Below are 26,210 nucleotides of genomic sequence, written 5' to 3' on the forward strand. Positions count from 1 at the left end.
TCTTATTTTTGGCTTCAAAAAAACAAATTCGAGTGGCAGCGGCATGGTTCCATTGATAGCATGTGGGCCGACTGGGGCGGGTCACACTTGGTCGGCGCCGAGCTTGTTTCTTAGTGGCTGCGCACGGACGACACTTAATACAGACCTGGTCGCTATCTCCCACGCATCCTTCCCTCACCTCTCCGCCTTATGCACAGTCCGGGAAGCGTCCGACCGACTCCTCAGCCGTCCTATACTCTAGTGCGGTCGCCCAATACTTCTAGGACCTGTGCCGCTTTGACAGCTCATGGCGGTCCACCTAAATCCGCGCGCCAGGCATGGTCCCATCGTATCTGCATGCATAATCGCCCAGCACATTCAATTGGCCGAGGACCCTGAATCCTTGTCCTTCAGCCTCTCAGTCCTTCCTTTCTCCCTCTCAACGATAGAGGCGTACCTTTTGGCCGTCTGGACCTCACGAGACCGCGGCCTCACCATCTCCGCAATGGGCAACAACCTGCCGAGTGGCTTCCCACTGTTCCTTTCCCAGCATGACGCTCAGCCCAGTCAATAATCCCACCCTCTCGAGCCTCGCGAGGTGAGCTTACAACTCGTCTATCTGCAAAGGCACGCCCACATAGCTCCTGCTCTTTTTCCTTCGCCATCCCGCTCGTTTCGAGGGCCATCAAGTCTTATAACCACATCTGATTGCCATCGTATATCCATTTGTTGCCATTCACTGTCCCTCTTCTGTCATCCCTCGTTTTTGATGATTTGAGTTGATAGTGGGCATGACCTCCGCGGGCTTTCGATCCGGCTGTTCAGCCCTGCTTCTATTATCGTCTGTATGATTTGCCTTAACTCTCCGTAGGACACCGGAACGGCGAGTGCTGATACCCTTGCTTGCAGGCCACTTTATCGATTGCCCAGTCTCTCGTTACTCCAGAGTCACCCTACACCAATTGGACCTACACCGGATGCTACACGTACGTTCTAGCGCAGCCCCCCACGCTGCATCATGAAAGCCTTTAGCTCACGTTGTCAGCGACTCCGTCGCAGCGCGCACCTTGAAAGGAGGCGGCTATGGAAGCGGATCGTTGACCAATTCACAATGTGTTGAATATTGCGCAACAAGAGGCTTCTATTACGCCGGAAGTGAATATTCAACTGAATGCGCAAGTGCCCAGTTTCGCCTCGGAATACATTGCGAGTGCTAAACTTCAATAGTATTGCGGCAATTCTATTCAGAATGGGGCTACGCAGACCACAGGTTCCGATTGTAACATGGCCTGTGGCGGTACGTGGATCCCATTCTGGACCACCTTCTCCAGTCGCTGATGTGCATCTAGGAAATGCTACTGAAGCTTGTGGAGGGCCCAATCGATTGACAATGTTCAACACTACGATTCCCGCTGGGCCGGTTGGACCATTTGTCAATCCGGGTGTGAATGGCTTTCGAAGTATGGGGTGTTACACGTACGTATTCACTCTCTTTCCTTATTTCCAGCAATACCCGTCCCAGATCCTGCGTCGCATCACCTACACCGCCATGCAGTATTCTTCGCCGCCGGTCTAGCATTCCTTCCGATCCGATGAGCTGGTCTGCGCACGCTCAAGTCTGCAGCGATCGCGGAGGTACCAATCAGGGCCAAGCGGAAAAGTCCCAACTCCTTCCTCTTTCGTCTTCGGCTGATTGCTGATCGTTCGTTGGATCTCAGCTGACATTAATTTAGCGACAACGGCGGTGCGCGGACCCTGACGGTAGGCATGGCCACTGCAGGGGGGCCAGGATCCCTGACCGTTGCCCTCTGTACATCAACCTGCGCCTCCGAAGGCTACATGTATGCTGGCGTCGAGTACGCACAGGAGTGTTGTCAGTTCCCCTACGTTCGTTGGATAACTCCTTGCTTTTTCTTTGAACATGGTTATACTCGAGGTCATCTTCTTATTCATCCTCCTAGACTGCGGCACCTCGCTCGCCAACGATGGCGAACCAGCAGACGCTTCCGATTGCAACATGGTAAGCTACCGTGCCTCTAGGCTTGGATGATAGCTGCTCTAATGGGTGATAGGTTTGCAACGGAAACTCGACTGAATACTGCGGTGGTCCATCTCGCCTCAATGTCTACACGAAGCGAGATGCGCCCGATGGATGGACATCCGTTGGATGCTATACTGACTCTGTTGCTGCTCGAACACTCGCCAGCCGTCAATATCCACCTGGTGACATGACGACAGAGTCTTGTCTTGCCACATGCCGTAGTGCGGGATATGTATATGCAGGAACCGAGTATGGCGGAGAATGTGTATGTTTGCTCGTGTCGCCATCAGTAGCCCCTGGAAGCGCTGACTTTTCGTTAGTATTGTGGAAATTCTTTCGAGAATGGTGGTGGCCCAGCTCCTGACGGTAATACTGGATGCAACATGCCTTGCAACGGCGATGCGCAGGTAAGAGGCCTCATTTACTTTCAAATGACATGCCTGACAACCATAGGAAACGTGTGGAGGGCCTAACAGACTGAATATATATCAATGGGACGAAGGTCTGGTGGTCAGATCTACCATAACAGTATCTACCACAACTAGTACCTCTCGATCGACTGCTCTGTCGACAGCCACTAGAACCATCAGTTCGACTGGTCCAGTTGGCCCTACCAGCGTTCCTAACGGCTGGGAATACAAGGGCTGCTGGATCGACAATGCGAACGGCAGAGTTATGGTTGATCAACGGCCCGACAACAGCCAAATGACAGTTGAGTCTTGCATCTCAGCCTGCATCGGCCAGGGCTACACCGTGGCTGGAATGGAGTACGGTGTGCAGTGCTTCTGCGACGATTTTCTCCGGAGAGGAGCCGAGCAGACGTCCGACTCTGCCTGTAGCATGTCGTGTGGCGGCAACCCTGAGGAGAAGTGTGGTGCCGGTAACAGGCTGAGCTTGTGGTCGAACGTCACGGGACCGGTCACTGCGTATCCAGTTCCGAGTACCCAGACAACAAATTTGACCGGCTCGTGGAAGTACTCTGGTTGCATTCATGATGACGCGGCGGAAAGGGCACTGCCTTATCAGATCATTCTGAATGACAACAACACGGCGAACAACTGCATCTCGCAGTGCTCTGCTTTTGGGTACTCCGCAGGTGGGATGGAGTATGGTGAGTTAGACCCGGCCCGGTTCATACGTTAGAATATTTGCTAATGCGCGCCTTCCCCTGTAGGCAATGAATGTGTAGGTAAATGATGCTTTCAATGCCAGCACCGCTAATCCATGATAACAGTATTGTGGCGATCCGAGCGATGTCGCAGCCGCAGGCGCCGGCTCGGCTCCGGAGTCGGACTGTTCATTCCCATGTACTGGCAACGTCACTACGATCTGCGGAGGGTCTTCTCGAATCTCTCTATACACTTGGGACGGTCCCGCCCTGACTGCATGGTCTTATGCCTCTGGAAACGCTGCTGGAGCATATCAGTTCCTAATTGGAGGCGTAGTCGTTCCTCTTGTCACTCAGGCCGCTCGAAATGGCAAAGTCACCTTTTTGGAGAAGTCTGGAACGGGAGCTCCTAACACAACAGGAGCATATGAGCTTGACCTGGCCCAACTCAATAACTTCACCGGCGCCTGGAGACCAATGCACGTCAAGACGGACATCTTTTGTTCAGCATCCATCACTCTACCAGACAAGGTTGGGCGACAGATCAACATCGGCGGATGGGCTCTGGATGCTACCTATGGTATCCGATTCTACTGGCCCGACGGCGAACCCGGCGTATGGGGACAGAACGACTGGCAAGAGAATGTCAAGGCTGTCTCCCTTCAAGATGGACGCTGGTATCCTACCGCCATGGTAATGGCTAACGGTTCCATTCTGGTTGTTGGTGGTGAAGAAGGCTCCAATGGTGCCCCCGTGCCAACACTCGAACTCCTGCCACCAGCCGGTCCTACCATCTACTGTGAATGGTTGTATCGTACAGATCCCAATAATCTTTATCCATACCTGGCTGTTTTACCGACCGGCGATATCTTTGTGCAATATTACAACGAAGCCATCATACTGGATGAAGTCACGTTCGCCGTGAAGAAGCAACTTCCCAACACACCGGGCGCGGTGAACAACTTCCTCGCCGGACGTACCTATCCCTACGAGGGTACCGCCGTTTTGATGCCTCAGCACGCTCCGTATAACGATCCTCTGGAAGTCATGATCTGTGGTGGATCGACACCATTCCAAGGCTACGCCCTCGACAACTGCGTTTCTATCACACCTGAGGTGCCGAACGCGGAGTGGACTCTCGAACGAATGGTCAGTGACTCTATGATATTCGGAATGCTTCAGACTAACACATAGTAGCCTTCTAAGCGTGTCATCACTTGCATGGCAGCCCTCCCAGACGGGACATACATTATTCTCAACGGAGCTCATCAAGGAGTTGCCGGGTTTGGTCTAGCCACGGATCCGAATTTGAACGCTGTTCTCTATGATCCTACCAAGCCGCGCCATCACCGCTTTACTGTCATGGCCAATACCACTGTCGCTCGTATGTATCATTCGGAAGCCATCTTGCTCGATGACGGTCGTGTTCTTGTTTCAGGCTCCGATCCGCAGGACGATCGCTATCCTGAGGAGTACCGCGTAGAAGTCTTCGTCCCACCTTACCTTATGGGTAGTCCAACCCGGCCGGTGGTGACCATGGACGATGCGCAGAAGGACTGGGCCTATGGTTCGACGCACTCGTTCTCTGTGGATCAGACGATCTCCAAAGTGTCGCTTCTGGGCGTAGGAGGTTCGACCCATGGCAACTCCATGGGCCAAAGGACGATCTTCCCCGCATTCACCTGCGGTGGCGGCAGTTGCACAGTCACTACACCACCAAATTCACATGTCTGCCCGCCCGGGTGGTTCCAGCTCTTCGCCCTGAACGCTGCCGGCGTCCCGAGCATGGCGATGTGGGTGCGTATCGGAGGCGACCCTGGCGACCTAGGCTCGTGGCCAAACGCGCCGGACTTCACCGTACCGGGCTCGGGATAAGGGTAAGCACTCTCTGATACCCTATCGCCATTATCTGGCTTTCCTCTGTCTATATTTTACTTCTAATATTTTGTTTCTAATGCGCATACTGCGACGATTGCATCCAGCTGGTTTCGTGTACATCCTGTGCAAGACCACAATAGTCACATTACCCTAGCTGGCAGCTACGAAATAGTAGAGTAAGCTCAATGCATCCTTCTCGTTCTGTCCAAATTGCGAAGAAGCAAGCATCTTGATCGGTGTACCCATCGGAAATGCTCTGATGCGGAGCTCCTCCGATGAAAGGCATCGAACCACGAGAATGCCCTCACGCGGTGACATACCTCCTATCAGAAGGCTGACAGCTCCGCTTGCCGTGCTTCCGCCAAGGGCAATGATAAGCATGCTTCCCAGACGTTGCAATCAAGCCCTGCGAGACCCTGTGGCGTTTCTGGGCCTTCCGACTGGTTCCCGCTAGCGCCCGCTGCCGCCCACGAGTCAAGATCTCCTCCAGGAACGCTTTTCCGGGACTTGTCCTCCCACATGGCTTTCTTTTAACGCCGATTATATTCATAGTCGCCGACTCGCTATTGTTACGCCGTGTAGACGGCATGATATTTGCACAACTTTGCACAACTTTGTGCGATGTTTGCATGCATGCATGCATGTGAAGGCACCCCGCATGTTCCTCCCCTAGCTCCTCCTTCACCCACGTCCGCCATCCGACCCCAGCTTTCAGGCTTTCAGCTCAGCCTCGAATTCCCCCCTTCATCCTCCGTATCCTCAAAGACGTTGCCAGCCACCCGCGGCGCCCGTGAACACGAACGCTTGTTCTTCCACATCGCCTGATGCTGCAGCACCGCCGAGCCGACGAGCGGCCTTCACGGCGCCCCTGCAGCCATTGCCCGGAAGGGAAACGAAGCTCAGCTCGCCAACGCATACGTCACAGCCTTGGTGCTGCAGCACTCGTGTTCCCTTCTGCGGACATGTGAGGTAATATTGGGGGATTGTTCCACACGCAGGGGACGTAATTGCCGCGCAGGGGCCTCAGGTTCGTTGTTCAGCTCAGGTCACGTGGCGCCCTGGAGGACGCTGAGCCGATGACAGGGGTTGGGCCGGTTGATCTCGTCCCTGATGCTCGCCAGGGTGTTTGCTTAACGAAGTGATTGGGATACGACGGCTGAAGGAAGGCTTGGTGTGACGCCGGAAGGATTTCTGGATTGGGATCGGGGCATGCATGAAGTTGGTAAGTTCCTTATCGTCCACGAGCAACTTGGGAAGGAGTTGGGAGGACATTTTTAGGACTTTGCTGACTTGGTGTCTCGGGTGTGAATAAGCAGGTGTATCCTCGGAATGAGCCGAGGCGGAGGCCTGCGATATGTGGGGGTAGGGTACCAGGGTATCCGCGAGGACATTTCACGCTTCTGCTGAGACCTTCGTTCATGGCATTATCTCTTGTTTCGAATACAACTCCGTACACCAAACCCATTCGGTGCCTTCCAGCTACGCCATCGTCTTGGGGACTATTCTATACCGCTGATTTTCGGGGCGCCCGAGAGAGTTTCCCAAGAGCTTCATCCAAGACGTTAGGCTAGTGCACTCGCATATGCCACATGGTACCAGCCTGCAGTGATATACTAGGTCCTCACTGCCGACCGAACACCAAGAGTCACCCAGGAGACACTACGGAGTACACGTCGTAGCCTGCAGATATCCCAGTCCTCCATTTCTTCCCATACAGAGGGACCACAAATTCTAGGATGATATCAGGGGTATGTCTGATCCGCATCGAGAGTGGGAGCGCCACTCATCCACCCGTAGCCAGAACCGGGAAGAACTCGAGGTCAGGGTGCTGAATCCCTCCGAATGTCAAGGTCTGCTTGTTATGTAGCAGCCCGGCAAATGAGCATACTAAACACCTCCAGATATCTCGGACGCAGTGGCATATGCTGTCCGGAAGTGGATTAGAGATACCCATCCGCATTGAGGTCGGATGATTGGCCTTATCGATGACTTCCTACGCCGAGGTCAGGGACTCTGTGCAGAGCATTTAGTTTCAGATGTGGGTGATGAGGACCTCATTTCCTGCCAGCTTGCTTAGGTGGATTCAGAATGTTTTCGCTAAGGGCGCGAAGGCACCAGATCTGCTCTCACTGATCAATTCGCCCGTCGGTGTCTCTCTCTCCGCTTTTCAGGATTCCCGAGCCGTCATGCAGAGATCAAATATATTCATTTTGAAGTGAACGCCTCTACCAAGAAGCACTCGACCTAGAACGAACAACACTCTTCCTATCAGCAGAATATAAAATCCTCAAACTCCTTCAGAACACACCTGCCTCCATCCCCTCGCGATAAACGGATCACTATCCTTAATATGCTCCTGCGTCCACGGCGTCGCATTCGCTACCTCTAACTCCTTACTCTCCAACGCTTCCACCACATCATCAACCTCATGGACAGCGAGAAAAACCGGCGGGCTCTCTCCTTTCGCCAGTGGAGTCCTGTGACCTAATCTGTACCTCAGTGACCTCCGATAGCCTGGAAGCTGGCCGAGCATGTCGAGATGCTCTTCGCGGTACCACTTGTCAAAGTCCGCAGGGTCTCGAGGCTGCACTTCTGCAGTTATGATCTCCGGTGATGCGACTTGCGCGCCGTGTTATAGAGTAGTTGTGTGGTCAGGATGCGTCGGCGCCACGTTCCAGTCGGATATGCCCTTCGGCGAAGGATGGCATCACGCCGCAGCGGCTCCGACTTGACTCCGACTCGCTATCTGATGAGCAATGCGATAGATATCAGGTGTAGCATGTCTCCGGTGCGCATCCGAAATGTCGGGCTGCATATAGGAAAGCGAGCTTCGGCTGTTGTAGGGCGTCGGCGTCGTCCTCACCCTTCCGAACCCTTTCGGCGCGCCGCATCTCAACAACCACGCATCGGAAAATTGTGCAAAAAGTTTCTGGGGCATATTCAAGGAACCCTGCACCTAATTCAAATTGTTGCATAACTATATCGCCCTTCGTGGGGTGGTGTCGGCTCGACCCCCAGTGTCGCGGCGCCCAGTCTCTCGGACCTCATCCGCCCCGCGTCTACGCCCACTCATCCACGATGTCGCGCAGCTCCCTGACCTGCTCCGCAAGACAGTCCACCGACCTGCTCGTCTGCAGCACCATCGCATCGTGAAGCGTCAGGCGCTCCAACGCATGCGCGATCGTGTGCGCCATCTCGTCGCGGCTCGGCAGCATGTCGCCGTCCAGCAGGCCGTGCAGGCGCCCGACCCCGGAGATCACCAACCTCGGGCGCTCAAGGAAAAATTGCGATGGGACAACCACGACCAGTCTGCCACGTCGTTGTGCGCCTTACTTACTTCTGGGCTTGTCAGTCGGCGTTGGGCGGGATTGAATGCGACGAATGCGATACATCGAGAGGTATCATTCTCGTTCTCGTTCTTGGTCTTGTTCTCGTTTTTTTAAAGCACAGTAACGGACATGTTGAAGATACAGGATTACGAGCGAATCGAGGAACGAGATTGATTTTTGGAGCTACCACATATGTTTATTTGTCCTTGAGTACCTATGGAGATTACGTGGATGTGAAGGAATGTTGGCGGAGAAGTAATGAGAAGGAAAGGGAGAATGGGCAATTTGCTGGGGCAGAAACATGCCAGTGTGGGAAGAGTCGGAACGCGCTAGAAAGGAAAGGAAAGGAAATAAACCGGGCTGGGAGGAGATAGAATCCACTCAAACATCTCGAAACCTTCCATCGCCCTCTCCCCCATCGCCAAACCCTTCATCGAAGAACGACGCGCTTCCCCCACCATGCGAATGGTCCGCTGTGTCGAAACGAACCTGCCTCGCGCCCGTCCTCGGCGTCCACTGATGCGACTCCTCCTCCCACCGCTTTTCCAGATCGCCCTGCCTTGCCTCGATATTGCTCACGCGCGTCCGCAGGCTACTGAGATCCTCCTCATGCGTATCCAGATGCTCCGCCGTGTGCACGAGGGTTTCGTTATGGAGTGTAGACCGCTGCATCAGGCTGATGAGCGATGAGCCAATCAGGCCGATGCGAGACTGCGGGCCGAATATAGTGCCGCCTTCGCGGCGCAGGCGGTTCATGCCTTGGATGATTGGGATTGCGTCTTCGAGCTGCTCGGTCTGGTGCTGGGTCCAGGCGGTTCGGAACATTTGCTCGCGGTGCTGGCGGTCGGCGCGCAGGACTTCGTGCTCTGCTGCGGTGAAGGCTGGGTCTGGAGCTGGGGGGCGCGAGCGGGATTGGGATCGTGTTTGGACTCCTGGGCGAGGCCTGGCTTGCGGATGGGTGGATGTCTTGGGCTGCGCGTCCTGGCGGGAGGGTTGTGAGGCACTGGCAATGGGGCGCACTCGTAGACGGCGCTGTTCCAAGGACTGGGCGTCGTTGACGGGAGATCCCGCTCTCATTCTCCGATGTCCAGTACCTGGAGACGTGGCCTCAGCCTGCTCGACAATCTCCTCCCTCTCTTCCTCATCCGCAGCGCGCTCTGGGCCATACGAAACCCTCACCGTTGTCGCCCTCCCATCGTTCTCAACGGTAACCTCGACATAATTGGGAGCCGCATCGGGAAAGTCGTCTGGCTGGAGAACGTGGGTGAAGCAGCGGGTCTCTTCGTCGCTTGTCGACCCTATGGCTGCGTGTTTGGCCGGCCGTAGGCACTGCTCCCCCTTCTGCGTTGTGCCGCGGCAGCGCGGGAGTGTTGGGTTGTCGTGTGAGCGCGATCTAGAGCGACTGCGTTGGCCAGAGCGAGAGCGCGCGAGGATAGCCAAGGATGAGAGTGGAGGCTGTATGATCGAGGGGTTGTACTTGAGCGGCAATTAGTGAACTGGATCGCAGAAGAGACGGTCCAACGTACCAGTACTGAAGGATACAGCGTATGTGTGGGGCTGAGCAGCTATCCAGTGTCGGCAAGACAGGGAGCACACTCAACGATCGATCGAAGGGTCAAACGGAGTACGAGACTGCTGGGCTTTCGCGAAATATGGGACGAGAAAGGAAGAGCAAAGGGCAGTGGAAGCAGCGAGTGTCCGAGGTCAACGAGAGTGAAGGACTAGCGATGGAGATTTGGCCGGTAAGGCGTAACACTTCGGGGCAGGCAAGGGACAAGGGTCAAGAGGGAGCCGCATGACCGACAAGGCTCCGGGGCATCGCGTTGACCCTGAAAAGCCAGAGTGGAAAGGCAGTGGGGCAGGCAAACGCAGCTTGCCGTTGCACATCAACGAAACCAAAAGCGAGAGTCAGGAGCTTTCAATGTCGGAGCTCCTCACGATTCACGCCCATCATCCAGCCAGCACGGATACTCGCTCAGTCAATAGGAGTATCACACTCTCGAAGAGTACAAGCCATTTGTGAGATGCAGTCATCCAGAAGGCTTTGTAAAGCGACTCAGAACTTCGGTTGAGAGGGCCCAGGGGTACCGCAGCCTCCCGTTCTCACGTCGCACAAACTCGTATCTCGTATGGCGACGCCCTGCGAGCCCTTCCCCCTCAGCTTCCGCAGCTTCACGCCGCTTCAAAGTTCCTCAAATCAAAGCCGGGGCCCCCTCTTACTTTCACTGCTACTATGGAGCCTCTCGTCCAGAGGCTGGGAGACTTCTCCTTGGGCAAGCCCTCTAAATCCGAGCCCTCACCTCCCACATCAGAGGTGAAGCCTGAAATGATCCAGGTCACCAACGCGCCTCCGACTTCGACTTCGACTTCGCCTTCTATGCCCTCTTCCTATGGCGCCCTATATCAAGCACCACAGCCTCGAAGTCTCGCACCGGTCAACTCGCCCTCAGCAACAATGAAAACAGACCATCTTTCCATCGCCACTGTTGGCGCCCGCCCTTCGTCTTCTCGAGCTGAACCGCAAGCTCCAGTTCAAGCGCAACTTCAACCTCAGCCGCAATCTCAACTTCAAGCTCAACTTCCACCTCAACCTCGACCTCAACCTCAGCCCCAGCCTGGCACAAAAGTGGATCTGGCTTCGCTACTATTCGTGAAGACATACAACGACCAGCCCACCTGCGCCTTCTGCCACCACGAACTCGGGACCGGCCACGATCTGTGGGCAGAGCGGCATTTGTTTCGTAGATGCGGATGCGTGAGTAGTATTCCCTTTCATCACAACACCAACCACCAGCGGCCCCCACTCCTCTAATAGATGATCAATCCATTGACTAACCAAACGATGTCCACCAGCTCTTCTGCGGCTCCTGCATCTACATGCGCGCCTACCCAGGCTGCCGATTCCACCCCAGCACCGAGAAACCAAAGCTCCTAGCCTACCACGCTTGCCAGCAGAAGCCGTCGTGTGGTGCGGACCATGGAGGAGTGCGGAAAATGGTCGTGTATGACAGCTGCGGTGAGTTTGCGCGTCTTCTCGCTTCCTTTTCATTCTCCATGGTGCTTTCGTATCGGGTGACAGAGGCTGACTATCTTGTTTTGGTGTGCTGTAGGCCACGCTTACTGCGCCGGCTGCGTTGCGCGCTTTGTCCCGAACTCGAGCACTTGCCCTGGATGTACGGGAGGGACGTAGAAGTGAGGTCGTTCAATGCGGGGAGCGCTGTGCTTCTCTCGCTGGGAAAATAGGAACGCGAGCGGTCTATTCTTAGGAGTGCAGGACAATGGCCATTCTTGGGATGAAGGTGTTGATAACAAAACGGATGTGGATGATAGTAGTGCTTCTGAGGACACTGATTATCGCGGAGCTACTCTCGGTCGCTCATTCGGAACGTGGAGGCTCTAAACTTCTTCATAGACACGCAGAATGTACCACAATTACCTCCTCTCACTATCGCTCCTTGCTCGCCAATTTCTCGCAGCACACCTCCAGTCGCTTTCCATACCTTCCCATTTCCCAAGTGTTCGCCCTCGATACGTAATACACACGCCGGATGAATTGTGCCAGTGTGCTCTGCTACCCATTGCTCCCCCTCTCGCTTTCCCTTTCCCTTCCATCTGACACTGCTCTTTCTCTTTCGCTCCAGACAAGGCTCTTTCATCCGCACCGCACGCTGGTCACGTTCATACTGGCCATAGAGCTTTTACGGATTCCGTTTCTGCCATGCCGAGTCTGCCATCAAGAATATGTAATTAAGCAAGTTACCAACAGCCAATCTGGATTAATACGAGGGAGACGCAAGGAGGTTTAAGAGAACTTATTTTAAGCCTAAACGACTCCTGCTAGTTTATACATAACTAGACTGGCGCGACTTTCGCAAAGGAACGAGTACAGTATAGTATGTGTATATGCGAAAAAAGCTTTGGGGCGAGAGAGAGACACTGGATAAAAAGGATGGCCTTTTTATCTCTTTAATGCGCGTCTGCCTTTCTGCAGTAACTGTATATGTTCTGTCTTCTTCTCCCGTCTTTATTCTACCACCACGGCGTCCTCTCCCCACTTCTCTCTCGTTTCTCTTCTTCAATCTATCCCTTCTCGTGATCCGTGTCTGCGAAGCGCGCGCATGATTCTCTTAGCCTTCGCCTAAGCGCCCATCTTTCTTGGCATCGCAATCGTTCGGCGTTCTGCCAGAGAGACTGAGAACAGGGTTTTGGCGTGGGAGCGATGAGATGCGGCGGTTTGGGCTTTGAGTTGCGTTCTTCGAACAGCTAGACTTCACTGAGACGGTGGAAGGAAGGGCTTTATGGAAAGATGAGCAGTTGGGGGAGTGGAGTTATGTCTGTCTGGTCCATACGCGGTAGGACTGGGGGCTATGAATATCGCCTCTACGACGCTTTCTTGACATTACAAGTTTGACCCATGGTCTAACTTCTTCACCCAACCAGATCGCTGTTGCGCTGCTAGAGATTCCAAGATCATATGTGACCAGCGGTCAGACTTCTTCGCCTGATATATTTAACCTGGTCAGACTTCTTCACTTATGATATATTTGACTCGTGGTCCAACTTCTTCACCTGTAATATATTTGACCGGTGGTCCAACTTCTTTATTGTAGGTCTATTCTTGCTTATCGTTAACTACTGAAAGCTCACATGTCCAGGATCTGCCATCAATCGATATCATTTCATGTGCGAGGCCGCTACCGCTCCCTGGTGTATGGCAGAGCCGCTAATGGCTATCGCTCAGGCCATTTTCCATGATTTCGAATAACTCTCCAAATCCGTTGGCTCTCTGAATTCTATGCATGGGATGTGTAGTGCATGGGCTACGACTTACATCTCTTCCTTCCTTAATACCACCTTTCGATAAAATTTGAGGCTCGCTTCAAGGTCCCCCAAGATCGCTCGCGCATATCCTTCCTACCACGTAAAACTTGGAACAGTACGGCAAGATCTACGGCGGCGCAGGGTTATACATATCTACGCTCTGTACACATGTTACGGAGCCCCTTCACTCTATAGCCTTGCTATTAAAGTCCAAGCTTCCAAGCTCGTTCGCAAGTGTACGATGGTTGGCGTGCCTACGTATTGCCTCAATGTTACTGTTTTATTCCTCTTTCCAGCATTGCTCAATGTCAGGACATTCATCGGACGGCGCCAGCTTTCGATGGGGGGTTCTAGTGGAGGGTCGCGGTTGTCGCAGTTCCTTAAAGCTTAGCCGCAGTAACTCTTCAAATGCCAGAGGCCCTGGTGGGGATTTCGAATCTGATTCTTTTCCCTCCCCTTTCCAAGCTCGACGTTTGCTTTGAGGATGACAGGCATGTTTCTCTACTTCGACTTAGATCCCTGAGATATTCCCAAGGCCTTCATATGCGAAGAAGAGTGCAGAGACTACTGTGCTACTTCTTTCACGGATCAGTAGCTTGTTCTCGGCGGCTCGATCGATGTATCGTAAACGCAACGCATTGTGCACATCCACTCACTCGTTCGCGATATCCCTTTGATCCTTCCACTGAGTTAACTGATTCCGTTCCAGCGCCCTCATACAGCGCCCTCGTTTCCATACTCCGATTATCCGTCATCGTATGCCTTACGATGAACCTGAACCATAATGGCAACCTCTCCAGTATGGGAAAGAGAATCACCGGCGCCCTTCCCGCCCATGTATACACCTCAGTAGAGGAGGAGGAGAAGGGGATGAGTGATAGGTGGAGATAGCCGGTTCACACCGAGCTACATAATAGTCAAGAGGTTGCGAGAGCACGTAAGATTGGGGCTGGAATTGGAGCGGCGGAGATGGAATGGTCCAGTGGTGCTTTATGGCCCAAACCGAAGATCGACCAGCAGACAGCTGGGATCGGCGTGAGCATCAGTTTACGCCTGGGGATGGTATCTTGTATCAGTGGGATCAGTGTGAGGAAAGATAGATGGTTCTCCTATTGCATTCGGCACACTACTCGTAGCTTACATGGGGCTCGCCGACGAGAGCAAGCTCCGAAATGCGTCGTTTCGGCTCGCTGAGGGGCTCACCCTATAGTAGATTAGTATACATCATGACAATGGAACATGGAAATCTGCCTACTGCTCTGAATCGGTTGATCGATCTAGTGGCTCCGCCCCTCTCTCGTTCTCTCGATCCCACTTACCACCAACCTACTTCCCACTTCCTACTTCCTACCCACTTACTTACTCACCCATACTCTAGCAAGCTACCCAGCTATCTACTCGTCGTTCGCGTCTATCTTCGCCTTCGCCACGAAAAGCCTTGGGAGGATGGTGTAGATGATTGGCGGCTACACCTGGGGCTTGCTCGACGGTTCGCCGTCGCCGCAGCAAACGTAGGTTCGAATCCTGCTCCTCTCTCAACTTTCGCCTTCAACGCTGCAGAATTTTTATTGCTGGACAAGGATCCTTCTTCAAAAAGGCAAGGACATGCAGATCAACATAATGAGGGGTAGCGACCCACTCCTTACGCAGTTTCAAATTTAAAGAATAAAAGGCAAAAAGAGGGAGGTTTTCATCACTTCGCGTAGTTTTCCTTTATCTGCCCTGCAGGAAAGAATTTGTGGAATAATTGCATAGCTCTTAGAGCCAGGTCAATTCAATGAGTTCAAGCCAAGCCAAGCCAACGAAAAGCCTTGCACTTCCGTCCTTTGAAAGCCGCAGGCCTGCAGCCAAGTTCGGCGATGATTGTTCACTTCTCTTCTCTTCGAGATCAATTCACACGACTTCCTTCCAAGAACGAAAATAAGAATACCACAGCTGCAGCCATCCCCATCCATCTATCTGTCTGGCAAGTCCCCTTCCACTCATTCGATTCGAGAAGAGTTTAGTGGCGAGGGATAGTTCGTAGCTTCACGCCCAACGTAACCCGATAGTCTACCCGCACGCGGATAAGTAGAGTGGCTCAGGACAGCGTACTCGCAAGGTCTGTTTCATATCCCCATACCGGTACCTATCAACAATGTACTCCTGAATTACATCCCTCCTAAACGGACATCATGTAATAAACTCCTCCTTCTCGCATTGTACCCATGGGTAATTTGAGTCCTCTTCATCCAGCGGCTCTGCTGGCACAGTCGTGACATGCCCGCTCGTACTGCTGCGTGAATTACAACCGGCGCGAGGATACTCGGGTGTAATCGCACCGTGTTCGGGCTGTCGAATTAGGGTGTTCGCGTTCCAATGCGAGATGCGCAAACCCAATACGACGGCAGTGACGGCGATGATGATCCACCACCAGTTTCGCTCCCAGAACGATGGCTAGTCTTCCTGCTCTTCTTCTCCCCAAAGCAGCAAGATTCGGAGATCCTCAGGCAGCATGACCTCTCCCATCCCTTGCGCATCAATGTCCCATTCATCCAGCCGATGAGCGAGAATCATAGCCCTATCAGCGACAACTAGGGCCCCATCACCGACCATTCCAGCCCCACCCCCATTCTCAATCGGCTGATACACCACAAGCGCCATCTCCAACTTCTCCACCTCCAGCACTATTTGCTCCTTCCTCATCGTCTGGAATTCCGCCGCCCGCGCTGGGTCCTTCTCGCAAAGCCAGTCTCGGAGGCCGGGAAGCAGGACCTCATCCAACGGGATGTGAATGGTGCGTCGTAGGCGGCAGATGGCTTCGATGAGCTTCGCCTTCTTCATGTGGTTGTAGCGCTCCGCGTTGGTGGGGTCAGCTTGGGTTACCAAGTGTCGAAGGATGCCGACAGTGGTATTTTCTGGGGCCACGTCGACATTGAGGCGGGAGCGGTTGCGGTTGTGGTTGGCCATGGTGAAATGTTGTAGGTTGTGTTGCTGTTTAGGGGGACACAAGTTGGCTGGTTGGAGGTCTTTCGAGTGCGAGAGGTGGGCAAAACAGGGAGGGCGCGGAGACTTTAAAGAGGAATGGAGTGCTGGATGAGTGAAAGGACCGCGACTGCAGTGTTCACTGGATCTTGGCGCGCGATGCGAATCCTTTCACCCTTAACATGCTTTGTCACTTGGCTATACTCTTACATTGCATAGTCGTCGCTGATGCCCCGTGTTTGATATCCGCTTTTCTGATGATCACCTCGGAGAGTATCAGAATCTTCTTACAGTTTCGTGATTCTTCCTTCCCTGGTATGTCCTGGAATCCTCACCTCTGGATTTCGTACTAACAGTTGCCATTTCTGACTGCATCTCGACGAGCACGAGAAGCATATAGTGGCGGTAATGGAGAGAAGCATGTAGCTGGTCATTGAAAGAAGTGATGGCAATCGAATGAAGTATCCAGTGATCTCCGACACCAAACTCAGCCACTGAGAATGTCATATGAAAGGGTTGTTGGATGCGCCGCATAAGTTGTTGGAGGTAAAGAGAAGGTTAATCTGAAGGTTCCCATCACGCCCGCCCCGCTCCCGTCCCTCGTCTGTCTCCTTGCCGACATTCCTGTCCTCAGCGCATTCCTCATCAACACCCCCATCACCCTTGCCCACACCAGCCTCCCAAATGAAGGCTACAGTCCCATCATGTGCTTATAAAAATCTAACTTCTGCACTTTATGGATTATACCCCCTTCGTAGCTAAGCAGGGCAGGAAGAGACGCGTTAGAGCTCGGACAAACTCGTGCCCAGTGGGGGAACTCCAAATCCTTCACTGTCTATCTCCTCCAGATCCTTGTCGCATCCAGATTCTTGAACCATGCCAGTGTATGTGGCCCTGCGGCTGCTCAATGGGTGGTAATGGCTCGACTTGCATGGAGTTTGAGGAGGAAGGAAGGCAGCATATGAAGGCAGCATATGAAGGCAGCATATGAAGGCAGCATATGAAGGCAGCATATGAAGGCAGCTCGCATATGGGTTCATACCGCTGGCCACTGCCCAGTGTCGCGAGCATGGTCATCCTCATTGACAACAAAGGCTTCTTTGGGAGTGACGGGAGAACAGACTAATCCCTGCGGCTGCGCTTGTGCCTCCGCCTGTATTTGACAGGGACCATGCCCGTCACAGAAGGCTGCAGCGATATGAATGGGACACACAATACGGCGCTCCAGCACCTGGATCTGGAACGGCTTCAGCTATTTGCCTAAGAAAACCAGAGTGGAGAGAAGCCTATGCCAATAGCTAGTGGAAATGTGACCACAGTTGAAGTTCGAGAAGCGAATGCCGCGATTGCGATGCAGGTGGGCAGTACGAAAATGCTCAACAATGCAGCTGGAGCAGGGATTGCTATCCTGACAGCTGAAGGGAGAGGAGTTGTGATTACTAAAGTGGCTTAATGTCGACTCCCGAGGTCAGCAGCTTCCAGTCTTCTTGCCTCCTCATGCAGGGCAAGAGTTAGGGCGAACGGAGTCGAGCTAGCTCACATGGTGTGTGCCAAAAGGTTGTTGGATATTTACACAAGGTGTTCCAGGTGAAAGAGAGGTTCAGGCCGAATGGCAAAGCCATTAAGGAGTGTGCGATGGCAGACTGAATTCAGTTACTCCGGAATTTTAAAGCACAGCGCAGCCGAGCAAATAAATAATCTCTTCTAAGGGGATAATCAAGGCCTCCAACTATTTGCAAAAGCGTATACTTTTTATAATGGGCATGGAGGGGATGGAAAGGTCGAAAAGGCCATTTCCCTGCAACTTTATGGCAAAAATAGTTTGGTGCATTTGGGACCTCGAGAACCCCTGGTTATGGAGGGCGTATCGTATAAGACGATATCGCAACGTCGTTGAGTTAGAATCATGTTCCCGCGTCGGGTCCAGGTAAGTTCGCACAGGGCACTAGGGTGAACATTCTGTAGGGCATCCTACCCACAAGACGCCATAGAGACGGGGCGTTCCTCTACAAAGGACTGTTCCTGCATGATTTCATTTAAGTGTTTTGCGTTGGTGAACAAGTCATTGATGTGTACGTTTTCTTATCTTCGTCGTGGCACCAGGCGCCTCGAGGACGTTACCGCGGCATTCTTGGGATCCTTCGGAATTGTTCGCTACCTCAGGAAGTCATAGTGGCCGGAATTAACGAATTCCGCACTATAGTTATGCAAAATACCTAGAACCTAATTAAAGAGTCTCTTAAAGATATTTCTAACCAATTTGCACAAAGCGGAGGCAGCATCCTTAGATCCCGGCATGTAGAGGTGTGCTATATGACGCCAAGGCGAGCGCGCTAGAATTAACGAATTCTGTGCTATAGTTGTGCAAAATACCTAGGACCTAATCGGATTATCTTCTAAAGACGGTTCTGACTAGTTTGCACGACGCGGAGGCAGTATCCTTAGATCCTGACATGTAGAGGTAAGCACTTGCCCATGTGCATAGTTTCTGTTTGGCAGTTCGTGTGGCTCGATGCCAACGTTCTCTACTTATCCTAATTTCCACGCTTCGTGTAGCGCTTCACAGAATGTGTCTATATGCACTTTATTAGCCTGAGAGAGTACTCTACCTGCAACACTATATCCCTTCTTGTCTAGTATTAATTCACAAACGACTTAATTCTATGCAAGACCGAAACGACATAGAACCAATTAGTGCCGCCAAAGTCACTCGGACTGACCGATCGGGTTCAAGCCATACTATGTTGATATCAGCTTGTTGGTAACATCCTGCGGGGAAAGTGCATTTACTTTGAGAAGGAAATGCTCTTCTTCGCCGTATAGGATACAGTCGTTTTCATAACGCTTCTCTCAAGGCCATGAGAAGTTGCTGCTAAAGATAGAGTAGCTGTTGTGGATCCTTCCATCAGCGAGTAATCCGAACGTTCGGGAGCTTGCGCGGAGCAGCGATCTCGATGGGCGCGAAAGAGCTGTTTACCCAGTTGAAGAAAGAAGGCCGAAGAGGAAGCGTACGTTTCTATGTGCTCCATCAATTCATCTAACAACGGCACGGTTGCGTTCTACCCGGATCGACGAACGGCATCCAGCTTCTGTAACGAGCATTCGTACGTCGTGCGATGTAGCGAGAAGTTGAAAGGAAACGGCCTTGAGGAGGTCCTTCCTCGCTAATAACAGCGAGCAGGCAGTGCCAATGGCCTTGCAGCCCTAGGATAGGTTTAGTCGCTCTTTGGCGAACTATAACAAATGATCGAAATGCAGGCGAGTCGAAGCGGCTTGGGATGAGCATAGAGTTCCTAGTACCAGGCTGATTTGTGAAAGATGGCGCATGGATAAGTGTAGAGAGGCAGTAAATGGGCGCGGCGAATGGATTCCTACGATGGAACAGACAGCAGGTGGACAAGAGCTGGAAGCGAAGACGCGAAGGCGATGGCGCGGACAAGGAAGGCGCGAAGACCTCCCACGCCCTCTGATTCCTCCATATTCTCCTGCCCAAGATACCTGAACATTTTGTCTGATCTCAGTGGGTTGCAACGGGGGTTGGAGCTGTATCTTTCCTGGATAATGAGTCCGCAAAGTCAAAGTCCCAGTCCCACAGTAAATCGCCTGCACTCGTTTGAAGGGGAGCACATAATACGAGCAATTGTGAAGACCTCAGCCGTTGACATGAGACTAAGACTCCAGCGTTCTATCGTCTTGACCGTGTCACTAAGACATACTGCTTCAGCTTGACCCAGTAGTCTGTCAACGCGAGAAGCAGGGAAGGCATGTGCTCTAGATTGAGGGCGAGACCCCATGGTGGATATCCTGGATGCCGTGTATAACGGGATGGCTTACCGCCGAGTTAGTCTACCCAAGGCTTGAAAGCGCTCAAGGAGACCGCAGACCTTCTCAAGAGAGATCGTACCTGTCGGAGCTGAACGACGCTGGGAACCTCTTCTGGGAAAATGAGCCAGGGAGAGTTCGTGATACCGGCAGGCAATCTGCTTGGATGTCGACATGGTAGTTGCATTTGGCATGGTAATAAAGTACAGGTTTCTCTGTGCGTAATAGCCGATGCGTTGAACAGTCGTATTAGGAGGTAGGCGAGCGGACCTGAACTGCGATGCAATCGACTTCAGGCACAGTTATTCCGACTGTCGTCGCCGACTAAGCTTTCGGAGGATTGCGATAGAATCGGTCTTGAATCGATACCGACAGTAAAAGGACGTGAGTCAAGGTCCTGTGATGAGGCTGGTTGGAGCCTTTTGACGATTCTTCGTCAACAGTGTCGTTCTCAATTGTTCCACGAGAGTACACATGATGCCAGTAGAGCTATACCGATTGGGTCTAGAATTGTGCAGCACATTGTAAGAGACCCTAATCGAATGGTTATGCAGAGAAAGCCTAATAACGGTTCCCAACGCTTCAGTCAAAGCTTGACAAGGAGAAGCGAGTCCAAATCTAACGGCTTGCTCTGATTCGCATGTTGTACAATCGAATTCGTGTATGCGGATACACCAATATGAAGCTGAGAGATGTCAGTGAGCGAGGCAGTTGGTATAAGGGCACATGCAACCCATACCTTGCCAGACATGTCAGCATCGGGGTAAGTCAACATTCGTTGCGATGCTCGTTCTGACCAACCGTAATGCCGCTATAAATGAAATCTGTTCGTGTTGATGCGCAGCAAAAGCCGATAAAGACGAGCCGGCAGCCGATGCCCGACGGGACTCCTTTTAGCAGTGGTTCCACGCTTGTCTTGCGTAATGGTATGACCGCGAAATCCCAGGCCGTGCTGAGTAGCGTGAGAGATGGTGCTTTGTGCGACTACGGAAGGTATGACAAGTGCGTGAGGCCAATAAGTCGAAATTGTGGAATGCAATTCAAATGCTCGGCCTGCAGAAGCTTTACGAGCTTTCAGGCTCCGGCCCAGATTCGAAGCGCCATCGCAGTCAGAATGCATCATGAAACCGGCTGCGATCTCCTGTAGCGTGTTTAGATTTTTTGCGTGAAGGAACGCTGTAGAAGGACGACAATATGCATCGTGGGGAAGAGGTGGAGTGGAGCTAAGGTTGGCGGGAAGCGTTGAAGATCGATCTGCGCTAGCCGGATTCGGCGGACCAGCCCGCTTGAACATATGGACCATGTACACCTTAAACCGCAGATTCAAGCATCCATCCTAGGATTTCAGGCCCGAAGAGGATACTTTAGACGAAGGAGATCGGAGATTAATAAGACAATACGTGTACACCTATTGACCGACGCAGCCTCCAAGCACGCCTAGGCCTGGGCCGATATGCGAGAGGTACTTATCGGCCTCTGTATTTGATTCTGGCTCTGGTTCCCGTTTGGTCTAGTGTTTGAATACCTTCCAGCTTGGCAAAACATCGTAACAGCAATTCAGTTGTGATATCCTGCGGTGAAAAAATGGACTCTTGACATGAGCAGCCGCTCGCGCCAAAATGCCCTGAGATAGGTAGAGGAAGACCTAGACTCTAGAAGTCTGTGTGCGTGGAAAACCAGACACACGTTTTGTCAGCTAGTACAGCATTCATTTCTCTGTAAACATCCCTGAATCTCTCTATCCCTCTCAGCCACCCTACCATTTACTCTCACACGATCCTGCATCCCCTTCTTCTGACAGCGCCTTGGTACAGCGAGCACTTTCTTCCCCGTATACTCCGACGGATTTACAGTAAATAGAAAGTGTTTCATTTCTCTCCCTTAAAGGCGACGTTAATTAGTTCCGACCTCCTCGTTCGGAATACAATGGAGCACGGAAAGATATCTAACGCTACATCTCTTGTTCACTGACCACCTGAACAAGCATAGCCTGCGGAAACTAAATCTTACGAAGCAAATCGGACCTTACACTCTGCATTATAAGCTTTCAGCTAGTCCATCTTCAAATCCACCAACTTCTCCATCTCTTCCCTTATCTTGTTATTAAGAATATCATCCCCATTCTTGTGAAGAGCAGCCTAATAGACCGCATCTATGTCGAAACTCTTCCTAATTCTATAGTTAAACTAGAACCTTCTAGTCGCCCACGAGTCACGCATCCAGACAGAAAGAAGTGGGTTGCTCTAACTTCCTTCCAAATTCGTCCTCGCCTCCACCCGCTCCAAGGCTCGCAAGAACTATTCTATTCTTGGCATGTAGCGGATCATAAAATCTTCTATAGAGTGGTTTTTAAGCCACATATCTAGACCTAGTAGAAGTAGCCACTAAGGCGAATTGTACGCAAACTACGCTAGCATAGTGTTTGTGAATTCGAAGTCTAGTACAGCTGTGATACGGAGAGTGTCTGGGTGCACAAGCATGTTTAACGGTTGCAGGTCGTTACAGTAGAGCTTGAAAGAACCAGTATTATCGAGACAGTAGCGGGAGATTAGCTGCTTGAATCGATGGCGTGCGATAAACCGCTTCTTAGCGTCTTCTCGGTTATTGGCAATGTTTCGTTGGGTTCGAAGATAGAGAAGGTACTTATTAGCGAGAGGGTGAAGAAAAGCCCTTGCAGACGTGAACAGGGCCGTAGGATATCTGCTTATAGGGTAGTTTAAGACTACAGTCATTAACTCGTTTATATTGTAGGTTAGAGGTCTTTCGCTAGCAATCTATTCGTCTAAAGATAGACTCTTTGATATTGCTCTAATTGTAGAAAAATCCAGTCGAGAGAGTTGTAACATGTAATTGGCAAGTTGCTCGTAAACGTAATCTAGTTTTGTGTCAGTCGCGAGAATCACCTTATCTTGTTCGGTCTCTGTTGGCTGCTTTAAGATAGTCGCTAGCGAGATACCATCAACATAGTCCATGATAATGAATGGACTAAGATGCTGAGGACTGTCTTTGGTGGTCCCCTAACTCACTACCCGAGGTATAGGAATAGTAGTCTTCTCGCTTAGAAAGTTCAGGAATTGGACTTCATTCCTGACCTTTTCATCCCGGAAAGCTGTGGCGGTGCGACCTGGTTTTGGGAAGCGAATTACGGCTTTCGGCCCTCTATTGCTAAATGTGACGACGAGACTAAGGTTGAACGAGCCTTTAAGGTAGCCGTCAAACTCTCCCGCTGGCTTGCCTTGTCGTCGAGAAGAGACAAAGGCGACAATCTCTTGCTTTACATCGATAACTTTTGCGCGCAGTGCGCAGTCATCGATTCGCTCGACCTCGTCATAAAGAAGATGCGAGCATACTACATATACAGTACCAGCAAAAAAGACGCTATATTTCCAAATCCGCAGGCAGAAGGGGTATCATCAAAAGGTTCAGCGGTTTAGTACAGACAGGATCCACGGTTCAGTGTAGGCAACATCCAGCAATGGAGAACGTTGACGCCCAACGCTTTTCGACCAAGAAGACACGCAGTCAACCGGCGAACGATAAAGACTGCGATCCTCAGAGCGATCCGATAACTTTTGACAACCACGCCTTGAATTTATTGTCCCCGTCCGTTTCGGCTAGCTCATCGAATACAGTCATCCTCTGGTGCGGAAAACATGATAAGGTAAACAAAAGAAGAAGGATTGTGTAGGCAGAGTACGAAAGTGGAGAAGGGGAAGGATAACTGTACCTGTGCAACGAGAGAGGTGGGCTGGCGCACTCGCGCACTGACGCATGCTACAAACCCGCTCATTGGGGAGTGCCAGTGCAAGTGCGGGGCGCTAAACTGCGGCAAGTTCCATCCCAATCCCAATAATCACTTCTCCCACTGAACCAACGTCACGTCGAGGCTACTATCAAACTGCCATTAACGCTGGTTTCACACACATTTCGGCCAATGCTCTTGGATGAAGAGGATACTTAGCCTGGTCTATGCTCACGAAGGTCGCCAAGGTGCAGATACTGAACTCTGGAGTCTCAAATACCAAGCGCCGGGACGAACAGCTGAACGGCAGCTCTTCGTATTCCCTTCAGCCCACTAGCACAGCATCGCTCTCCAACAAACCAAACTCCTCCGTTTCAGCCCAGCCTGCTCGATCTATCTCTGCCCAGCAAGAAGCGAATATTGATCAAGCCCCCCTGATCTAGCTCCCCACCAGACATTGGTCGCGCCACAACTAGGCAAGCCACAGCCACGTGTGATTGGCCAACGCTATTCACCATCGCTTCTGCATGTCGGTTCTGGCACGGCGATCAGTGGACCAGGCACGCATAGGGGCGAAAATCACGACTCTTGAATGGATAGGGCAGATGCGAAGTACGACGAAAACAAGTGGGCGTTTGAGGCTGTCTGTTGCCGCGCGGGCATTTTTAGCATGTGGACTGAGGAGGCTTGAGTCTCGGGTCTTGACCAGCGGCACATGTTTAAGAGGAGCAGGCTGCGCTCCAAGAGCTGTTTTCGAAGTTTCCTGCCGCCCTGTCGTGTTGCGAGACAACAAAACGGTTGCGCTTCGGCCTTGTCGACCAGCTCCTCATTTTCGCTGATAGTGTTTGGAGTTACGCCTAGAAGCATTCAAAATGGCTGGATCAGAGCTCCCACCCCACGTCGTGCCTGTCCCTCGCTGGACCCTCGCCATCCATGCGGTTCAGATGCTTTTCGCCATCATCATTCTCGGACTCGATGCCTACGGCATTCGCTGGGTCGCATACAATGCACTGATCTACTCCCTCGTAACCGTAAGTACTACCTCAGCACGCTGTGGTTTGTAAAACGGAAAAGGAGCCCTGACAATTGTAGACCATCTGCACGCTCGGCGTCTGCGGCTACTTGATTGCTTCCCAGCTCTTCCTCCACAACCTGTACAACATGATAATTGCGCTGGCGCTGCACGTGTGGATGGTGATTTTCTGGATCGTCGACCTCGGCCTTGTCGCAAATCTCGCTCGCATCTGGGGCAGCGCCAGTTTCTCGTACTATAGCTACGGCTACTGCTACGGGTACTACTGCACCTATGTAAAGCGAGACCTGGAGAATCTGGGGAAGAGGGAGGAAACGACGACATATAATGCGTACTATGGAGCACTAGCCGCAGGTGCCGTCTTTGCGGCCGTCGAATTGTGAGTATAAGAGAATGATGCGAAAATCGAGTGGACGGAATGCTAATACTCCCCAGCTGTCTCTGGGTCTTCTCAGCAGTCATCCTGCTCATCTACCTGAACAAGCACCGCGGCGAACAGTCCACCCAGCCCAACCAGCCACCGCCCCAATACGCCCCCAACAACGCGCAACAAGCCGTCCCGATGGAGAAGTACAACATGAACGTATCTACGCAGCCCCAGCAGCAGTACACCCAACCTGGTTCTCAGGGACAGGGCCAGTTCGTCCAGCCACCACAGCCAGCCTACAACCAACAGCAATACACAGGCCCAACCGGCCCATACGGACAAGATCCAATCTCGCGCCAGGACACAGTGAGCCCCGTCTCGCAGGTCGGTTACGCAGCACCCAATCCGAATGCGTCTGAGCTGGGTACACCGCAGCAAACGTATAATCCTAATGTGTCGGAGCTGGCGAGTCCGCAGCACACGGGCGGGTATAATTACAATGTGTCGGAGCTGGCGGATCGGAAGTGAAAGGGGAGTGGTATAATTATGACTTACTGAGTCTGCTTCCTTTTCATGCGGAGTTTGGACCGCAGCATTGATGAGTGGCCGTTGGAGGTGGAAGAGTAATGGAGATGTCGAGGATGGTCTCGGATACCCCCAATGAACAATTTCCACTTCCGTCAAGTCGTTTTGATGAGAGGATATTATTAGGCTGTACGAAACGTGCGACCGCTCGTGGTGTGATACCATTAATGGAAACATATATTAGGAGCTGCAGGAAGGAATCTAGGTTCCATATGAGAAAGCCAATCTGGATACTATCCGACAAGAGACGATTCGATTGATAAGTATAAAAGAATTGCCTCAAGATCAATTTATTCCTTCTCTCCTCAGCCCCCGCCGCACGGAGCAAACAACCCTATTTCCGCGGAAGAGGTGGCCCCGTAATAGTCGTGATAAGCGCATCGTGGTTCAGCTCGCAAGGCCTCTTCCCGCCTATCGCCAACAGGTACTGGCCCGTCAAAATCATGCCGCCAGTCTTCTTTGCTGCTACCCTTGGGTCGGTACCCTCGAGCGTCGTATTCGTGTCCTGTGCGAGGACGAAGACGTACCATTTGCCATCCGT

General features: G+C 52.2%; 7 protein-coding genes across 7 annotated transcripts; 4 read left to right on the forward strand and 3 right to left on the reverse strand.

The window, feature by feature from the left end:
- Positions 1–452: 452 nt before the first annotated feature.
- BU26DRAFT_514359 (WSC-domain-containing protein) lies at positions 453–2,122 on the forward strand. The gene is made up of 7 exons (XM_033827818.1): positions 453–824; positions 889–965; positions 1,025–1,154; positions 1,207–1,276; positions 1,329–1,455; positions 1,713–1,999; positions 2,052–2,122. The coding sequence occupies exons 1-7, from the start codon at positions 771–773 to the stop codon at positions 2,072–2,074; spliced, it is 768 nt and encodes a 255-aa protein (XP_033689454.1). The 5' UTR covers positions 453–770; the 3' UTR covers positions 2,075–2,122.
- BU26DRAFT_138281 (copper radical oxidase) lies at positions 2,114–5,157 on the forward strand. Its single transcript, XM_033819789.1, has 6 exons — positions 2,114–2,285; positions 2,341–2,427; positions 2,474–3,131; positions 3,195–3,205; positions 3,255–4,277; positions 4,326–5,157. The coding sequence occupies exons 1-6, from the start codon at positions 2,208–2,210 to the stop codon at positions 5,001–5,003; spliced, it is 2,535 nt and encodes an 844-aa protein (XP_033689455.1). The 5' UTR covers positions 2,114–2,207; the 3' UTR covers positions 5,004–5,157.
- Positions 5,158–8,716: 3,559 nt separating this feature from the next.
- BU26DRAFT_559137 (uncharacterized protein) lies at positions 8,717–10,154 on the reverse strand (the record flags this gene model as incomplete). Its single annotated transcript, XM_033832665.1, has 3 exons — positions 8,717–9,811; positions 9,862–9,900; positions 10,140–10,154. The coding sequence occupies 3 exons, from the start codon at positions 10,152–10,154 to the stop codon at positions 8,717–8,719; spliced, it is 1,149 nt and encodes a 382-aa protein (XP_033689456.1).
- Positions 10,155–10,568: 414 nt separating this feature from the next.
- Positions 10,569–14,047, forward strand: BU26DRAFT_559138 (uncharacterized protein; the record flags this gene model as incomplete). The annotated part of the gene is made up of 3 exons (XM_033832666.1): positions 10,569–11,090; positions 11,189–11,351; positions 13,866–14,047. The coding sequence occupies 3 exons, from the start codon at positions 10,569–10,571 to the stop codon at positions 14,045–14,047; spliced, it is 867 nt and encodes a 288-aa protein (XP_033689457.1).
- A 1,545-nt stretch (positions 14,048–15,592) lies between these two features.
- On the reverse strand, positions 15,593–16,105 carry BU26DRAFT_500204 (uncharacterized protein; the record flags this gene model as incomplete). The annotated part of the gene is made up of 1 exon (XM_033826484.1): positions 15,593–16,105. One exon carries the CDS (start codon positions 16,103–16,105, stop codon positions 15,593–15,595), a length of 513 nt encoding a protein of 170 aa, XP_033689458.1.
- Positions 16,106–22,347: 6,242 nt separating this feature from the next.
- Positions 22,348–23,578, reverse strand: BU26DRAFT_527563 (uncharacterized protein; the record flags this gene model as incomplete). The annotated part of the gene is made up of 4 exons (XM_033830789.1): positions 22,348–22,664; positions 22,737–22,959; positions 23,035–23,214; positions 23,513–23,578. The coding sequence occupies 4 exons, from the start codon at positions 23,576–23,578 to the stop codon at positions 22,348–22,350; spliced, it is 786 nt and encodes a 261-aa protein (XP_033689459.1).
- Positions 23,579–24,442: 864 nt separating this feature from the next.
- On the forward strand, positions 24,443–25,910 carry BU26DRAFT_514366 (uncharacterized protein). The gene is made up of 3 exons (XM_033827819.1): positions 24,443–24,715; positions 24,777–25,096; positions 25,153–25,910. Exons 1-3 carry the CDS (start codon positions 24,557–24,559, stop codon positions 25,610–25,612), a joined length of 939 nt encoding a protein of 312 aa, XP_033689460.1. The 5' UTR covers positions 24,443–24,556; the 3' UTR covers positions 25,613–25,910.
- The last annotated feature ends 300 nt before the right edge of the window (positions 25,911–26,210 follow it).

The sequence above is a fragment of the Trematosphaeria pertusa genome (assembly GCF_010094035.1).
Source record: "Trematosphaeria pertusa strain CBS 122368 unplaced genomic scaffold BU26scaffold_2, whole genome shotgun sequence".
Taxonomy (NCBI): domain Eukaryota; kingdom Fungi; phylum Ascomycota; class Dothideomycetes; order Pleosporales; family Trematosphaeriaceae; genus Trematosphaeria; species Trematosphaeria pertusa.

Coding starts and splice junctions, on each gene's coding strand:
- BU26DRAFT_138281 (XM_033819789.1), top strand. CDS start 2,208: ATGACGACAGAGTCTTGTCTTGCCACATGCCGTAGTGCGGGATATGTA. Junction 2,428..2,473: donor CTTGCAACGGCGATGCGCAG/GTAAGAGGCCTC, acceptor TGACAACCATAG/GAAACGTGTGGAGGGCCTAA. Junction 4,278..4,325: donor AGTGGACTCTCGAACGAATG/GTCAGTGACTCT, acceptor AACACATAGTAG/CCTTCTAAGCGTGTCATCAC.
- BU26DRAFT_514359 (XM_033827818.1), top strand. CDS start 771: ATGACCTCCGCGGGCTTTCGATCCGGCTGTTCAGCCCTGCTTCTATTA. Junction 825..888: donor CCCTGCTTCTATTATCGTCT/GTATGATTTGCC, acceptor CCTTGCTTGCAG/GCCACTTTATCGATTGCCCA. Junction 1,155..1,206: donor GTGAATATTCAACTGAATGC/GCAAGTGCCCAG, acceptor AAACTTCAATAG/TATTGCGGCAATTCTATTCA.
- BU26DRAFT_514366 (XM_033827819.1), top strand. CDS start 24,557: ATGGCTGGATCAGAGCTCCCACCCCACGTCGTGCCTGTCCCTCGCTGG. Junction 24,716..24,776: donor TGATCTACTCCCTCGTAACC/GTAAGTACTACC, acceptor TGACAATTGTAG/ACCATCTGCACGCTCGGCGT. Junction 25,097..25,152: donor GTCTTTGCGGCCGTCGAATT/GTGAGTATAAGA, acceptor AATACTCCCCAG/CTGTCTCTGGGTCTTCTCAG.